This window comes from Engystomops pustulosus, chromosome 7 (genome assembly GCF_040894005.1).
Source record: "Engystomops pustulosus chromosome 7, aEngPut4.maternal, whole genome shotgun sequence".
In the NCBI taxonomy this organism is placed as follows: domain Eukaryota; kingdom Metazoa; phylum Chordata; class Amphibia; order Anura; family Leptodactylidae; genus Engystomops; species Engystomops pustulosus.
In genome coordinates this window covers 169,463,394-169,483,228 of record NC_092417.1, presented here as the reverse complement: position 1 = coordinate 169,483,228, position 19,835 = coordinate 169,463,394, and the positions used below count along the sequence as shown (strand labels likewise).

The window sequence follows — 19,835 nt, the reverse complement described above, 5'->3', positions numbered from 1 at the left end:
GGAGGGTCTCTGTGTGGTCACATGGTATAATACACCTGAGGAGGGGTCTCTGTGTGGTCACATGGTATAATACACCTGAGGAGGGGTCTCTGTGTGGTCACATGGTATAATACACCTGAGGAGGGGTCTCTGTGTGGTCACATGGTATAATACACCTGAGGAGGGGTCTCTGTGTGGTCACATGGTATAATACACCTGAGGAGGGGTCTCTGTGTGGTCACATGGTATAATACACCTGAGGAGGGGGTCTCTGTCTGATCACATTGTATAATACACCTGAGGAGGGGGCTCTGGTACCTGGAGTGCATCTCTCCTTGTGCTTTGCTCTGTGGCTGGGGAGGTTGCTGCGGTTGTTGGCACTGGGCTGGAGCGGGTGAGTAGTGCTGGGCATGGGGGGTGCTGGAGGGGTGGTATGGCTGCTGGCACTGGTTTGGCGTTCCTGAATGTTGGGGCGCTGGAGCCGGCTGGTGATAGTTCTGTTTCTGTGTTTGCTGCTGCTGTTGTTGTTGCTGCTTGAAACGCGACAGACTGAAGAAGAGGCCGAGGATCGCCTTCAGATTCCCATTCCTGATCTCTGCAACACAAGAGCAAAGAGGACACCGTAATATACAGAAGAGACAGCAGGGGGTGCTATGTAGCGGGTAATTACAAAGGTCTGTACTACACAGTACAACTTCTCCTGTATATATATAGACAGTGCACAGTACAACTTCTCCTGTATATATATGGACAGTGCACAGTACCACTTCTCCTATATATATATGGACAGTGTACAGTACCACTTCTCCTGTATATATATGGACAGTGCACAGTACCACTTCTCCTGTATATATATGGACAGTGCACAGTATCACTTCTCCTGTATATATATGGACAGTGCACAGTACCACTTCTCCTGTGTATATATGGACAGTGCACAGTACCACTTCTCCTGTATATATATGGGCAGTGCACAGTACCACTTCTCCTGTATATATATGGGCAGTGCACAGTACCACTTCTCCTGTATATATATGGACAGTGTACAGTACCACTTCTCCTGTATATATATGGACGGTGCACAGTACCACTTCTCCTGTATATATATGGACAGTGCACAGTACCACTTCTCCTGTATATATGGACAGTGCACAGTACTACTTCTCCTGTATATATATGGACAGTGCACAGTACCACTTCTCCTGTATATATATGGACAGTGCACAGTACCACTTCTCCTGTATATATATGGACAGTGCACAGTACCACTTCTCCTGTATATATATGGACGGTGCACAGTACCACTTCTCCTGTATATATGGACAGTGCACAGTACTACTTCTCCTGTATATATATGGACAGTGCACAGTACCACTTCTCCTGTATATATATGGACAGTGCACAGTACCACTTCTCCTGTATATATATGGACAGTGCACAGTACCACTTCTCCTGTATATATATGGACGGTGCACAGTACCACTTCTCCTGTATATATATGGACAGTGCACAGTACTACTTCTCCTGTATATATGGACAGTGCACAGTACTACTTCTCCTGTATATATATGGACAGTGCACAGTACCACTTCTCCTGTATATATATGGACAGTGCACAGTACCACTTCTCCTGTATATATGGACAGTGCACAGTACTACTTCTCCTGTATATATATGGACAGTGCACAGTACCACTTCTCCTGTATATATATGGACAGTGCACAGTACCACTTCTCCTGTATATATATGGACAGTGCACAGTACCACTTCTCCTGTATATATATGGACGGTGCACAGTACCACTTCTCCTGTATATATATGGACAGTGCACAGTACCACTTCTCCTGTATATATATGGACAGTGCACAGTACCACTTCTCCTGTATATATATGGACAGTGCACAGTACCACTTCTCCTGTATATATATGGACAGTGCACAGTACCACTTCTCCTGTATATATATGGACAGTGCACAGTACCACTTCTCCTGTATATATATGGACAGTGCACAGTACCACTTCTCCTGTATATATATGGACAGTGCACAGTACCACTTCTCCTGTATATATATGGACAGTGCACAGTACCACTTCTCCTGTATATATATGGACAGGGCACAGTACCACTTTTCCTGTATATATATGGGCAGTCCACAGTACCACTTCTCCTGTATATATATGGACAGTGCACAGTACCACTTCTCCTGTATATATATATATGGACAGTGCACAGTACCACTTCTCCTGTATATATATGGGCAGTGCACAGTACCACTTCTCCTGTATATATATGGACAGTGCACAGTACCACTTCTCCTGTATATATATATGGACAGTGCACAGTACCACTTCTCCTGTATATATATGGACAGTGCACAGTACCACTTCTCCTGTATATATATGGACAGTGCACAGTACCACTTCTCCTGTATATATATGGACGGTGCACAGTACCACTTCTCCTGTATATATATGGACAGTGCACAGTACCACTTCTCCTGTATATATATGGACAGTGCACAGTACCACTTCTCCTGTATATATATGGACAGTGCACAGTACCACTTCTCCTGTATATATATGGACAGTGCACAGTACCACTTCTCCTGTATATATATGGACAGTGCACAGTACCACTTCTCCTGTATATATATGGACAGTGCACAGTACCACTTCTCCTGTATATATATGGACAGGGCACAGTACCACTTCTCCTGTATATATATGGGCAGTCCACAGTACCACTTCTCCTGTATATATATGGACAGTGCACAGTACCACTTCTCCTGTATATATATATATATATATGGACAGTGCACAGTACCACTTCTCCTGTATATATATGGACAGTGCACAGTACCACTTCTCCTGTATATATATGGACAGTGCACAGTACCACTTCTCCTGTATATATATGGACAGTGCACAGTACCACTTCTCCAGTATATATATGGACAGTGCACAGTACCACTTCTCCTGTATATATATGGGCAGTGCACAGTACCACTTCTCCTGTATATATATGGACAGTGCACAGTACCACTTCTCCTGTATATATATATGGACAGTGCACAGTACCACTTCTCCTGTATATATATGGACAGTGCACAGTACCACTTCTCCTGTATATATATGGACAGTGCACAGTACCACTTCTCCTGTTCTGTATATATGGACAGTGCACAGTACCACTTCTCCTGTATATATATGGACAGTGCACAGTACCACTTCTCCTGTATATATATGGACAGTGCACAGTACCACTTCTCCTGTATATATATGGGCAGTGCACAGTATCACTTCTCCTGTGTATATATAAGGACAGTGCACAGTAGCACTTCTCCTGTATATATATATGGACAGTGCACAGTACCACTTCTCCTGTATATATATATGGACAGTGCACAGTACCACTTCTCCTGTATATATATGGACAGTGCACAGTACCACTTCTCCTGTATATATATGGACAGGGCACAGTACCACTTCTCCTGTATATATATGGACAGTGCACAGTACCACTTCTCCTGTATATATATGGACAGGGCACAGTACCACTTCTCCTGTATATATATGGACAGTGCACAGTACCACTTCTCCTGTATATATATGGACAGTGCACAGTACCACTTCTCCTGTATATATATGGACAGTGCACAGTACCACTTCTCCTGTATATATATGGACAGGGCACAGTACCACTTCTCCTGTATATATATGGACAGTGCACAGTACCACTTCTCCTGTATATATATGGGCAGTGCACAGTACCACTTCTCCTGTATATATATGGGCAGTGCACAGTACCACTTCTCCTGTATATATATATATATGGACAGTGCACAGTACCACTTCTCCTGTATATATATATGGACAGTGCACAGTACCACTTCTCCTGTATATATATGGACAGTGCACAGTACCACTTCTCCTGTATATATATGGGCAGTGCACAGTACCACTTCTCCTGTATATATATGGACAGTGCACAGTACCACTTCTCCTGTATCCTAGTTGCTATAGTTACATGGGTGGTGTGCAGTCCTGAGTTGTATCTGGGTGCAGCTATGAGGGTGGGTGGGGGTCATCCTGTGCAGCACTGATGTAGGTAGGGGGGAGATGCTGCTCTCCAGGATGGGCTCTGATAATTGGAAACACACATGTTCCTGACAATGGATGATATATCACACTACATCATTCCTGCTCTAGAGACTGACACAAGCCCCGCACACACCTCTCCTGAAATCCTCTGTGCTGCTGGACACATTGTGTAAGTAAGCAGCCTGTGGCCTCCTCTGTACAATATGACACAAGTGGAGGGGTCTCCGCGCCATAGACCTTACTTACAGCAGTCATTACACGAGGGTCCGGGAACAGGTGCGGACTCTCACTACAAGTGTATACATTACAAGTGTTAAAAGAGGAGCTGCAGCCTGAGAGGCGACACCCGGGGCTCAGGGCGAGACGCCCGCAAACAATCATTTATTAACAGGTGTGAGAAAACGAATAAACGTGAACCCGCCTCCCCTCCCCCATCCTATCCCATGGCTGCATATTGTACACATTATATACAGATTTGCCGCGTGAAAATCCAATATCTTTTAGGTGTATGTAAAAATACATATGAGGGGAATTCAGGGGTTAAATTTTAACCTCTCGCATGAGGCATTGGAGACGACTTCATGTCAGGTGAATAGAGCGGAGGATTCAGCTGATAATACCCAGGAAAGTACCGCACAGTCCATGTAGAGGGAGGCCAAATTCTACAGATGTATGATGGGAGTTGTAGTTTCACGTCACCTTGAGATTCGCAGATCAATGACCCCCAAGCTCCAGTGCTACCCGTGGCCCTCCAGCTGTTGTGAAACTACGATTCCCATCATGCCTTTTACAGATGTATGATAGGAACATGATAGGAGTTGTAGTTTCACATTAGCTGGAGATTTGCAGATCGCTGACCCCCAGGCTGCAGTGTTACCTGTGACCCTCCCGCTGTTGTGAAACTACAATTCCCAGCATGCCATAGACCTCAAATGACCCCCTACCTCTATGTATCTCAGCATGTGGCACCACCTGGTAAACCTAGTGCCAGCTTTATAGGCAAGTAACTCCTTATGTTACACAGTCTTGAAAGAAACATGAGACATTATGGGTTGTGGGGGAGCACTGCGCCCCCTCTGCTACCTGTCAGTGAACGTGGGCATTATTCTTTACATCCAAAGGCTGAATACCTGGCTGACCTCACAGCAGGGGATTCGCTACAACTTGATCTAATCTAGAGAATTCCGTACAGAATCCAAACTGATACATTGTAACAAAGATGGAAGAGAATGGGACAAGGAGTCAAGAGGTTTGCGTTGACACGATACAACTGTAACAAACCATAAACTCTGGAAATCTTCAACGATTTTAAGCCACTGCATGACAATAATATGTCAAAATCCATCCTGATAAACCAGGGACATTACTCATAGATCCAGGCATTGTGACTATAATAACCTTCTTATATTTGTTATCCATGGCCTCCTTCCTTCTAACAGTTTGTAAAATTATGCTAATGAGTCCAAAGGGCTCCTACAGATGGTACCAAAGCCCCTCTCTGGTGCAGATTAACAAGTTATTGCACTGTGCAAGGTGGAACATTCCCCCCTCTCACTATGTGCTAAAACTTCTTCAGCTGCACTGAGGTTGAGGGAGCAGGGGAAGGTGGGACCTTGTAACAGCTTGTAAAGCAGCAGCATGGAGGGGCTGTGATAGAGCCCTTCTGGTTCATTAGCATAATTTCAAAAGTTGATTTTAGACGAAAGGAGGTCATGGAAAACAAATATAAGAAGATTACTACAGTCCCGGTGCCTGGATCTATGAGTACTGTCCCTGGTTTATCAGGATGGATTTTGATGGTAGATTTCCGTTCAGGAAAGAAAGCAGAGTTCTTAAAAGTGGTGAAGAGCTAAAGCATTTCCCTCCTAATTAGAAAAATATGTTTTTGCTCCATAAAGAGACTGTCCACAGGTCCCTATTCACATCAATGGATATAGGCTGCAATAGCACACAAAGACTATGGACACCGGGGGGCGCTGTTTTTGGAAAATGCTGTCATATTTCATATCCATATCCTAGTCATATCTAATACATGGGTCATAAAGGGGCACGTAACCTGATGAAAAAGAGGTAAAAGTTTAGGGGATAACAGGTACATATCTGTAAGTTTTAAAGGGGTTTTCCTATATCAGATTGGTGAAGGGCCCAGCCGTCATGTAGTGGTCAGCACTGAGAACTGCAGCTCAGCCTCTGCCACTGATACCCCATTAATAAAGGTCATCAATTTCATCATCTTGGGAAAACCCATGTCCCAAAACCTAACAACTACAACTATAAAAATCCGTGGATAATCCTACCCTCACAGCTGTACGAGGCTCTACCTCCGGCTGCCGGCCGTCACCCCCACAATCACTGATCGCGTTTCACAAGTTCAGGGCCGGCGTCACCCGATCCGGGGCCCGGTCGCAGCTATCCGGTGCCTACAACTGGTACGACAACTTCTCGCTGTATTTCCAGCCTCGCACTTGTGTCACAGAAATAGTGTGACATCAGATCCAGCACCTATTTGTGGAGCGGGGAGTCCGAGAGGCGCGGAGACAAAGGGAACATTCTTCTCGGAGGAGAAATAACCTGACATCTCTCTTTTCAAGCTTAAATCCGACAATTAAGAGTTCGGGGAAGGACAATGATGGCTCGGCTGATTTATTTGCTTTGTCAATCCACATTATGACAGCTCTAATCCTGCAGTTCACTCGCGTGGGGAGATGCTTGTAATGAATGGAAGGCCTCTCCTTCTTGGGGGGGATATGGGGGTCAGATGGGTCACATGACGCGCCTCGACTTGACAAATCAAATCGCTGGAACACTTTGGAACATTGGAAGATTTGCGACTGATGATGTCATAGCGACAGAACATCCGGACTTTCCATGGGTGCTACAGACTCGTGCTGGAGATGGGGTCTCATTGTGCTTTCCCATGGAGGGGTTGGCATACAAAACCCAGGTCCCCCTGTCCTGGCAAAGGAGAAGGGGTGCAATAAATCTGCATAAAGAGGACCACATTTTGATAATTTGTTGCCCCTAAATTTGTATAATTTAAGGCTACTTAAAGGGAGTCTTAGATACCCCCCAAACCAGTATAAATTATATGGAGGGGCTATCAAAGGGAGCAGAAACTAATGAATCAATGCATCTTCTTCTGGATATGCAAATGAGTCTGCAAGTGCTAAGGGGGTGGGTCTGATAGATATGACAATATGCCCATAGACAACTACAAGCTTTCTTGGCCAATCAGATGCACTGAAATGACCTTTTTGTGTGTTTAATACCCCTGGGGTGGTGGAACTGTATTGTGCAATTTCCTGTATCACCACTAGGTGCAGAGTAGGTTCATCACACCTGGGGTTTTATCCTACACTCCATATAGTGTAACCCGTATAACCAAGTCCTTACAGCGGAAGTGATTACAGGCTGCACTATACACACTGGCATTTAGGTGAACTACAACCCCCAGCATGCTTCTGAGCATCACCATAGAGGACGCGTCCCATGAGAGGTGGCATTGTTACACAGACAATGTGACATTGAGGCATCGGCGGACTCACCCTCGGCTGACAGGCCTTGTATGTTAATTCCTTTAGCTGCCAGGAAGCTCAGGCAGGCATCGATGTTCTCAATCTAAAGAAAACACAAGCGCACGGATTAGACACAGAAAAGTGACAGCCGCATCCTGACAGGTACAGGAAGGTGTTGTGTAAGAGGTGTATACAGGGGCTCAGTGTTCATCACTATTCTGCTAGCAAGGACAGCGCACAGTACTACTCCTCTAATACGGTATATAAGGGCAGTGCACAGTACTACTCCTCTAATACTGTATATAAGGGCAGTGCACAGTACTACTCCTCTAATACTGTATATATACAGTGCACAGTACTACTTTTCTAATACTGTATATAAGGGCAGTGCACAGTACTACTCCTCTAATAGTGTATATAAGGGAAGTGCACAGTACTACTCCTCTAATACTGTATATAAGGGCAGTGCACAGTACTACTCCTCTAATACTGTATATATACAGTGTACAGTACTACTCCTCTAATACTGTATATAAGGGCAGTGCACAGTACTACTCCTCTAATACTGTATATAAGGGAAGTGCACAGTACTACTCCTCTAATACTGTATATATGGACACTGCACAATACTACTCCTCTAATACTGTATATATACAGTGTACAGTACTACTCCTCTAATACTGTATATAAGGGCAGTGCACAGTACTACTCCTCTAATACTGTATATAAGGGCAGTGCACAGTACTACTCCTCTAATACTGTATATATGGACACTGCACAATACTACTCCTCTAATACTGTATATAAGGGAAGTGCACAGTACTACTCCTCTAATACTGTATATATGGACACTGCACAATACTACTCCTCTAATCCTGTATATATGGACAGCGCACAGTACTATTCCTCTAATACTGTATATAAGGGAAGTGCACATTACTACTCCTCTAATATTGTATATAAGGGAAGTGCACAGTACTACTCCTCTAATACTGTATATAAGGGCAGTGCACAGTACTACTCCTCTAATACTGTATATATACAGTGCACAGTGCTACTCCTCTAATACTGTATATAAGGGCAGTGCACAGTACTACTCCTCTAATACTGTATATATACAGTGCACAGTGCTACTCCTCTAATACTGTATATAAGGGCAGTGCACAGTACTACTCCTCTAATACTGTATATAAGGGAAGTGCACAGTACTACTCCTCTAATACTGTATATATGGACACTGCACAATACTACTCTAATACTGTATATATGGACACTGCACAATACTACTCCTCTAATCCTGTATATATGGACAGCGCACAGTACTACTCCTCTAATACTGTATATAAGGGCAGTGCACAATACTACTCCTCTAATCCTGTATATATGGACAGCGCACAGTACTATTCCTCTAATACTGTATATAAGGGAAGTGCACAGTACTACTCCTCTAATATTGTATATAAGGGAAGTGCACAGTACTACTCCTCTAATACTGTATATAAGGGAAGTGCACAGTACTACTCCTCTAATCCTGTATATATGGACAGCGCACAGTACTACTCCTCTAATACTGTATATATGGACACTGCACAGTACAGTGTGGAGTGGATCCTGTGGATCCGGGGTCTGGGGGTAAGTTATTCCAGACATGTGAGGATTGTAAGATGAGATGAGTATGTTGTGGCATAGCGCGGGCATCTCAGGGATTCGTGGCATGCCACACATTGTGTTATCACAGGGGGCTCCTCCCAAAAATAGATCTCCCACAACTGTCACCAATGAGCGGCCTGAAAGACAAGTGTCCTGGAGAAAAATGGGAGAAGCTGCTCAAAAGTAACAGATGATGCAGCTAAGCCTGATTCTGCAGGCACCTCTCCGTGTAATGTCTGCATAACCCTGGGAGGAAGCATCTGACTACACGCTGCTTGTTTGTTGTCTGTTACCACGGAGATGCATAGATATGCAGAGGGAACTGTTGAAACTAAATTTCACAAACATTTGAATTACAATTTGATCAAAATGTATCATAACATTTGTATCATAATTCAAGTAATAAATGTATCCACAAGATATGGGATAACTGTCTGATCACTCAGGGTCTGACCACTGGAAACCCCCCGGGGATTGGGAATTTAACACCTCTCTCCCCGTCACTAGACACTTCAGGGTCTCCGGATCATTGGGTGCCCCTGGGGATAAGTCCCTATGATGGCACAACCACTAACTGAAAGGAAATCAATCATAAAATCCATCATCAGGGACATTACTCATAGATCCAGGCACCGGGACTGTGGTATCTTCTTATATTTGTCATTCATGGCCTCCTTCCTTCTAAAATCAACTTTTATAAACATGCTTATGAGCCAATAGGGATTTCAGGGGTTTTACAGAGCCCCTTTTGTGCTGTAACTTCACAGGCTGTTACACTGTCTACCACTCCCTCTGCTTTCTCAGTACTTCCCCCTCCCTCTCCCTGCTGTATTCTAAGGGCAGAAGCACACAATGTTAAAAGAAAGTGGGGAGGGTGAGGCATTGTAACAGCCTGTGAAGCTACAGCACAGAGCGACTCTGATAACAACCCCAGAGCGTTTAAGGCTCATTAGCATAATTTTACAAGTTGATTTTAGAATGAAGCATGCTATGGATAACAAATATAAGAAGATTACCACAGTCACGTGTTCGGGGTTCAGCTGGGCGACCCGGACAAATTGTGGCAAATGTCGGGTCTGTTCTTCTCTATCTATGAGTAAGTGCCCCTGGTTTATCATGCTTGAGTTTGGTGATAGATTTCCTTTAGGCATTAGTAGGTACACAGCCCGAGGAGGAGCAGTCCCAGCGCTCCAGAGAGGACTCTGATGTCCCATGTCACTGGCAGGGGGGTCTTCAGGTACCTTCTTGAGATCCTATATCTTGGTGACAGATGCCTATTAACCTCCAAGTGCAGTAGGAGACCATAACATGAAACAAGTCCTTTGAGATTTGGGAGGTGATGACAATAAACCCATCATCCGCCTGGAAAGTCAATTTGGATGTGTGGATTCCATGAATATTCCATAGTCACTGCTCTTACTGTAAAGAATCCTTTCCTATAGAATTCTTTATTTATATAGCACCTACAGATTACATATTATAATGCAGAAAGCAATCCTCTCATGTCCAACTGCACTTGTTTGGGTGATATCATCCTAAAACATACAACCAAAGGGGACAAATAACTAAGCCCCTCACTGGACAAGGATAAGCATTCACAAGGGCTGCAGTTTTATCAAAATTGTGCCAAAAATGTGGTGTAAAATACATTGTATACAGCGTTATAGTTAATGTATGAATTAGTTTTACTATAAAACTGTAAGGAAGCGCAGCTGCAGGATCAGACTACACCTGGCTTGTTTGTTGTCTGTTCCCATGGTGACGCACAGCAATGCAGAAATAACTTAACTTTTAAGTGATCTGATTGAACCCAATACTGTCCGTAATATGTGAGGAGCTGTGATCGCCATCAATCATCATAAATATGAGGAAAATTTGAGCACTCACCATTTGGGACCTGCTCTTGGGGCAGCCATTGATGTCCTCTATCTTCTCATTTGCTGAAGAAAGAACAAAACCAAAGAGATTGTATCAGTGGAGAAGGGTCCGGCGAGGTACAGAACCTCAGCACAAGCTAACGTGTGAATCACACCGAGCCGTCCAGAGAGGTGGGGGGTTTCACTAGAGCCGGGCCCACCCCAGACAGCTGAGGAAAGGTCATCTAGGGAAGGGAGACAACTGTGTACAAGGCCTCTACAATCAGCTGGTGATCTATCAGAGCTGTCACTGCTCCCAGCAAGTGACATGAGAAAAACATACAAGTCCCTGGACCCGGGAGCTTGCAATCTAATCACAGGACCTTGTTATAGGGGAGGACAAACATAATTCAGTGTTATAACATGTAAATCTGTACATGGGCAGGTGCCTACATGTGGGTGAAGCTCTGTGACCTGCAGTGGTGGGATTGTGTGATGTAGTGTGAATACAGCCGAAAGACCAGGTCCTACAACTCTGCCCAACCAAGGTGCCCGGGGGCTGCTCCATATAACAGGCGAGAATCAGGTATAACTAATGTTAGGGGGGGGGGGGCACTGGGCACCCTGCGGGCAGTTCTATGACCACAAGGCTGGTCTCCATTTCGGTGACTGACAGGTGGCTGTGCCCCTTTTTGGATATATTCACATGTTCAGATTTTACTCCAGTTTCTGAAGTCAAAATTAGAGGTGTCTCAAAAAGTAGATATATAGGAGACACTAAAGACACTACTTCTGCGCTTTCCAAATTCCCAAAATGTCACATATATTGCGTTGCTCTTAGTATTAAAATTTAGGGATTGGAAGGATTCCCACTATACAATAATTCCGAAATGCAGGGATGAGAGGCAACAGAAACCTCACACAATACAGGGAGGGCATGCTGAGACTTCTAGTACCCCACACAATACAGGGAGGGCATGCTGAGACTTCTAGTACCCCACACAATACAGAGAGGGCATGCTGAGACTTCTAGTACCCCACACAATACAGAGAGGGCATGCTGAGACTTCTAGTACCCACACAATACAGGGAGGGCATGCTGAGACTTCTAGTACCCCACACATTAAATGGAGGGCATGCTGAGACTTCTAGTGCCCCACACATTAATGTCAGTCATAGAGAAAAGTAAGGATATGTCATATATTTCTGTAGCTGTAGCTGAGGTTTCCCTATAGATGGGGAGGGTCCCGCACCTCGTTGCGCTGATAATGGGCTGCAGCTCATCTCACCCTGTCGCTTGCAGCCGGATGTTTATCAGTGTCGTCCCTCTAACAATCTCCCAAGTAAAGTGAGATGACACATTGGATGAAACTGTCCCCGCACACTTCACAGCCCAGTGACATCCCACCTCACCCCAGCACCGAGACCCCGGCCTAGTGTCATCCCACCTCACACCCAGCACAGAGACCCCGGCCTAGTGTCATCCCACCTCATACCCAGCACAGAGACCTCGGCCCAGTGTCATCTCACCTCACACCCAGCACAGAGACCCCGGCCTAGTGTCATCCCACCTCACACCCAGCACAGTGACCCCGGCCTAGTGTCATCCCACCTCACACCCAGCACCGAGACCCCGGCCTAGTGTCATCCCACCTCACACCGAGCACAGAGACCCCGGCCTAGTGTCATCTCACCTCACACCCAGCACCGAGACCCCGGCCCAGTGTCATCCCACCTCACACCCAGCACAGAGACCCCGGCCCAGTGTCATCCCACCTCACACCCAGCACAGTGACCCCGGCCTAGTGTCATCCCACCTCACACCCAGCACCGAGACCCCGGCCTAGTGTCATCCCACCTCACACCGAGCACAGAGACCCCGGCCTAGTGTCATCTCACCTCACACCCAGCACCGAGACCCCGGCCCAGTGTCATCCCACCTCACACCCAGCACAGAGACCCCGGCCCAGTGTCATCCCACCTCACACCCAGCACCGAGACCCCGGCCCAGTGTCATCCCACCTCACACCCAGCACCGAGACCCCGGCCCAGTGTCATCCCACCTCACACCCAGCACCGAGACCCCGGCCCAGTGTCATCCCACCTCACACCCAGCACAGAGACCCCGGCCCAGTGTCATCCCACCTCACACCCAGCACCGAGACCCCGGCCCAGTGTCATCTCACCTCACACCCAGCACAGAGACCCCGGCCTAGTGTCATCCCACCTCACACCCAGCACAGAGACCCCGGCCCAGTGTCATCCCACCTCACACCCAGCACCGAGACCCCGGCCTAGTGTCATCCCACCTCACACCCAGCACCGAGACCCCGGCCTAGTGTCATCCCACCTCACACCCAGCACAGAGACCCCGGCCCAGTGTCATCCCACCTCACACCCAGCACAGAGACCCCGGCCCAGTGTCATCCCACCTTACACCCAGCACAGAGACCCCGGCCTAGTGTCATCCCACCTTACACCCAGCACCGAGACCCCGGCCTAGTGTCATCCCACCTCACACCCAGCACAGAGACCCCGGCCTAGTGTCATCCCACCTCACACCCAGCACAGAGACCCCGGCCTAGTGTCATCCCACCTCACACCCAGCACAGAGACCCCGGCCTAATGTCATCCCACCTCACACCCAGCACAGAGACCCCGGCCTAATGTCATCCCACCTCACACCCAGCACAGAGACCCCGGCCCAGTGTCATCCCACCTCACACCCAGCACAGAGACCCCGGCCCAGTGTCATCCCACCTCACACCCAGCACCGAGACCCCGGCCTAGTGTCATCCCACCTCACACCCAGCACCGAGACCCCGGCCTAGTGTCATCTCACCTCACACCCAGCACCGAGACCCCGGCCTAGTGTCATCTCACCTCACACCCAGCACAGAGACCCCGGCCTAGTGTCATCTCACCTCACACCCAGCACAGAGACCCCGGCCCAGTGTCATCCCACCTCACACCCAGCACAGAGACCCCGGCCCAGTGTCATCCCACCTCACACCCAGCACCGAGACCCCGGCCTAGTGTCATCCCACCTCACACCCAGCACAGAGACCCCGGCCTAGTGTCATCCCACCTCACACCCAGCACCGAGACCCCAGCCTAGTGTCATCTCACCTCACACCCAGCACAGAGACCCCGGCCTAGTGTCATCCCACCTCACACCCAGCACAGAGACCCCGGCCTAGTGTCACCTCACCTCACACCCAGCACAGAGACCTCGGCCTAGTGTCATCCCACCTCACACCCAGCACCGAGACCCCGGCCCAGTGTCATCTCACCTCACACCCAGCACCGAGACCCCGGCCTAGTGTCACCTCACCTCACACCCAGCACAGAGACCCCGGCCTAGTGTCATCCCACCTCACACCCAGCACAGAGACCCCGGCCTAGTGTCATCCCACCTCACACCCAGCACAGAGACCCCGGCCTAGTGTCATCCCACCTCACACCCAGCACAGAGACCTCGGCCTAGTGTCATCCCACCTCACACCCAGCACCGAGACCCCGGCCTAGTGTCATCCCACCTCACACCCAGCACAGAGACCCCGGCCCAGTGTCATCCCACCTCACACCCAGCACACAGACCCCGGCCTAGTGTCATCCCACCTCACACCCAGCACAGAGACCCCGGCCTAGTGTCATCCCACCTCACACCCAGCACAGAGACCCCGGCCCAGTGTCATCCCACCTCACACCCAGCACAGAGACCCCGGCCTAGTGTCATCCCACCTCACACCCAGCACCGAGACCCCAGCCTAGTGTCATCCCACCTCACACCCAGCACAGAGACCCCGGCCCAGTGTCATCCCACCTCACACCCAGCACAGAGACCCCGGCCCAGTGTCATCCCACCTCACACCCAGCACAGAGACCCCGGCCCAGTGTCATCCCACCTCACACCCAGCACAGAGACCTCGGCCTAGTGTCATCCCACCTCACACCCAGCACAGAGACCCCGGCCCAGTGTCATCCCACCTCACACCCAGCACAGAGACCCCGGCCTAGTGTCATCCCACCTCACACCCAGCACCGAGACCCCAGCCTAGTGTCATCCCACCTCACACCCAGCACAGAGACCCCGGCCTAGTGTCATCCCACCTCACACCCAGCACAGAGACCCCGGCCTAGTGTCATCCCACCTCACACCCAGCACAGAGACCCCGGCCCAGTGTCATCCCACCTCACACCCAGCACAGAGACCCCGGCCTAGTGTCATCCCACCTCACACCCAGCACAGAGACCCCGGCCTAGTGTCATCCCACCTCACACCCAGCACAGAGACCCCAGCCTAGTGTCATCCCACCTCACACCCAGCACCTAGACCCCGGCCTAGTGTCATCCCACCTCACACCCAGCACCGAGACCCCGGCCTAGTGTCATCCCACCTCACACCCAGCACAGAGACCCCGGCCCAGTGTCATCTCACCTCACACCCAGCACAGAGACCCCGGCCTAGTGTCATCCCACCTCACACCCAGCACAGAGACCCCGGCCTAGTGTCATCCCACCTCACACCCAGCACCGAGACCCCGGCCTAGTGTCATCCCACCTCACACCCAGCACAGAGACCCCAGCCTAGTGTCATCCCACCTCACACCCAGCACCGAGACCCCAGCCTAGTGTCATCCCACCTCACACCCAGCACAGAGACCTCGGCCTAGTGTCATCCCACCTCACACCCAGCACAGAGACCTCGGCCCAGTGTCATCTCACCTCACACCCAGCACCAATACCCCGGCCTAGTGTCATCCCACCTCACACCCAGCACAGAGACCCCGGCCCAGTGTCATCCCACCTCACACCCAGCACAGAGACCCCGGCCTAGTGTCATCCCACCTCACACCCAGCACAGAGACCCCGGCCTAGTGTCATCCCACCTCACACCCAGCACAGAGACCCCGGCCGAGTGTCATCCCACCTCACACCCAGCACAGAGACCCCGGCCTAGTGTCATCCCACCTCACACCGAGCACAGAGACCCCGGCCTAGTGTCATCCCACCTCACACCCAGCACAGAGACCCCGGCCTAGTGTCATCCCACCTCACACCCAGCACAGAGACCCCGGCCTAGTGTCATCCCACCTCACACCCAGCACAGAGACCCCGGCCTAGTGTCATCCCACCTCACACCCAGCACCGAGACCCCGGCCGAGTGTCATCCCACCTCACACCCAGCACCGAGACCCCGGCCTAGTGTCATCCCACCTCACACCCAGCACAGAGACCCCGGCCCAGTGTCATCCCACCTCACACCCAGCACAGAGACCCCAGCCTAGTGTCATCCCATCTCACACCCAGCACAGAGACCCCGGCCTAGTGTCATCCCACCTCACACCCAGCACAGAGACCCCGGCCCAGTGTCATCCCACCTCACACCCAGCACCGAGAACCCGGCCCAGTGTCATCCCACCTCACACCCAGCACAGAGACCCCGGCCCAGTGTCATCCCACCTCACACCCAGCACCGAGACCCCGGCCTAGTGTCATCCCACCTCACACCCAGCACAGAGACCCCAGCCTAGTGTCATCCCACCTCACACCCAGCACAGAGACCCCGGCCCAGTGTCATCCCACCTCACACCCAGCACCGAGACCCCGGCCTAGTGTCATCCCACCTCACACCCAGCACAGAGACCCCGGCCCAGTGTCATCCCACCTCACACCCAGCACAGAGACCCCGGCCTAGTGTCATCCCACCTCACACCCAGCACCGAGACCCCGGCCTAGTGTCATCCCACCTCACACCCAGCACAGAGACCCCGGCCCAGTGTCATCCCACCTCACACCCAGCACCGAGACCCCGGCCCAGTGTCATCTCACCTCACACCCAGCACAGAGACCCCGGCCTAGTGTCATCCCACCTCACACCCAGCACCGAGACCCCGGCCTAGTGTCATCTCACCTCACACCCAGCACAGAGACCCCGGCCTAGTGTCATCCCACCTCACACCCAGCACCGAGACCCCCAGCCTAGTGTCATCCCACCTCACACCCAGCACCGAGACCCCGGCCTAGTGTCATCCCACCTCACACCCAGCACCGAGACCCCAGCCTAGTGTCATCCCACCTCACACCCAGCACAGAGACCCCGGCCTAGTGTCATCCCACCTCACACCCAGCACAGAGACCCCGGCCTAGTGTCATCCCACCTCACACCCAGCACCGAGACCCCGGCCTAGTGTCATCCCACCTCACACCCAGCACCGAGACCCCGGCCCAGTGTCATCCCACCTCACACCCAGCACCGAGACCCCGGCCTAGTGTCATCTCACCTCACACCCAGCACAGAGACCCCGGCCTAGTGTCATCCCACCTCACACCCAGCACCGAGACCCCGGCCTAGTGTCATCCCACCTCACACCCAGCACCGAGACCCCGGCCTAGTGTCATCCCACCTCACACCCAGCACCGAGACCCTGGCCTAGTGTCATCCCACCTCACACCCAGCACAGAGACCCCGGCCTAGTGTCATCCCACCTCACACCCAGCACAGAGACCCCGGCCTAGTGTCATCCCACCTCACACCCAGCACCGAGACCCCGGCCTAGTGTCATCCCACCTCACACCCAGCACAGAGACCCCGGCCTAGTGTCATCTCACCTCACACCCAGCACCGAGACCCCGGCCTAGTGTCATCCCACCTTACACCCAGCACCGAGACCCCGGCCTAGTGTCATCCCACCTCACACCCAACACCGAGACCCCGGCCCAGTGTCATCTCACCTCACACCCAGCACCGAGACCCCGGCCTAGTGTCATCCCACCTCACACTCAGCACCGAGACCCCAGCCTAGTGTCATCCCACCTCACACCCAGCACAGAGACCCCGGCCTAGTGTCATCTCACCTCACACCCAGCACCGAGACCCCGGCCTAGTGTCATCCCACCTTACACCCAGCACCGAGACCCCGGCCTAGTGTCATCCCACCTCACACCCAACACCGAGACCCCGGCCTAGTGTCATCCCACCTCCCACCCAGCACAGAGACCTCGGCCTAGTGTCATCCCACCTCACACCCAGCACAGAGACCCCGGCCTAGTGTCATCCCACCTCACACCCAGCACAGAGACCCCGGCCTAGTGTCATCCCACCTCACACCCAGCACCGAGACCCCGGCCTAGTGTCATCCCACCTCACACCCAGCACCGAGACCCCGGCCTAGTGTCATCCCACCTCACACCCAGCACAGAGACCCCGGCCTAGTGTCATCCCACCTCACACCCAGCACAGAGACCCCAGCCTAGTGTCATCCCACCTCACACCCAGCACAGAGACCCCGGCCTAGTGTCATCCCACCTCACACCCAGCACAGAGACCCCAGCCTAGTGTCATCCCACCTCACACCCAGCACAGAGACCCCGGCCTAGTGTCATCCCACCTCACACCCAGCACAGAGACCCCAGCCTAGTGTCATCCCACCTCACACCCAGCACCGAGACCCCGGCCTAGTGTCATCCCACCTCACACCCAGCACCGAGACCCCGGCCTAGTGTCATCCCACCTCACACCCAGCACAGAGACCCCGGCCTAGTGTCATCCCACCTCACACCCAGCACAGAGACCCCGGCCTAGTGTCATCCCACCTCACACCCAGCACCGAGACCCCGGCCTAGTGTCATCCCACCTCACACCCAGCACCGAGACCCCGGCCTAGTGTCATCCCACCTCACACCCAGCACAGAGACCCCGGCCTAGTGTCATCCCACCTCACACCCAGCACCGAGACCCCAGCCTAGTGTCATCCCACCTCACACCCAGCACCTAGACCCCGGCCTAGTGTCATCCCACCTCACACCCAGCACCGAGACCCCGGCCTAGTGTCATCCCACCTCACACCCAGCACAGAGACCCCGGCCCAGTGTCATCTCACCTCACACCCAGCACAGAGACCCCGGCCTAGTGTCATCCCACCTCACACCCAGCACCGAGACCCCGGCCTAGTGTCATCCCACCTCACACCCAGCACAGAGACCCCGGCCTAGTGTCATCCCACCTCACACCCAGCACCGAGACCCAAGCCTAGTGTCATCCCACCTCACACCCAGCACAGAGACCCCGGCCTAGTGTCATCCCACCTCACACCCAGCACAGAGACCCCAGCCTAGTGTCATCCCACCTCACACCCAGCACAGAGACCCCGGCCTAGTGTCATCCCACCTCACACCCAGAACAGAGACCCCAGCCTAGTGTCATCCCACCTCACACCCAGCACCGAGACCCCGGCCTAGTGTCATCCCACCTCACACCCAGCACCGAGACCCCGGCCTAGTGTCATCCCACCTCACACCCAGCACAGAGACCCCGGCCCAGTGTCATCCCACCTCACACCCAGCACCGAGACCCCGGCCTAGTGTCATCTCACCTCACACCCAGCACAGAGACCCCGGCCTAGTGTCATCCCACCTCACACCCAGCACCGAGACCCCGGCCTAGTGTCATCCCACCTCACATCCAGCACCGAGACCCCGGCCTAGTGTCATCCCACCTCACACCCAGCACCGAGACCCCGGCCTAGTGTCATCCCACCTCACACCCAGCACAGAGACCCCGGCCTAGTGTCATCCCACCTCACACCCAGCACAGAGACCCCGGCCTAGTGTCATCCCACCTCACACCGAGCACAGAGACCCCGGCCTAGTGTCATCTCACCTCACACCCAGCACCGAGACCCCGGCCTAGTGTCATCCCACCTCACACCCAGCACAGAGACCCCGGCCT

At 51.7% G+C, this 19,835-nt stretch overlaps 1 protein-coding gene across 12 annotated transcripts in view; it reads right to left on the bottom strand.

Annotated features, from left to right (window-relative positions):
* The window catches only part of NAV2 (neuron navigator 2), a 318,312-nt gene that overhangs the window by 97,160 nt on the left and 201,317 nt on the right, over window positions 1-19,835 (bottom strand). For all 12 annotated transcript variants that reach the window (XM_072118921.1, XM_072118922.1, XM_072118923.1 and 9 more), the window contains 3 exons: window positions 11,133-11,185; window positions 7,626-7,698; window positions 298-574 (listed from right to left, as the gene is read on the bottom strand). In XM_072118921.1, coding sequence (XP_071975022.1) covers window positions 298-574; window positions 7,626-7,698; window positions 11,133-11,185 — 403 coding nt within the window. The remainder of the gene's footprint in view (window positions 1-297; window positions 575-7,625; window positions 7,699-11,132; window positions 11,186-19,835) is intronic.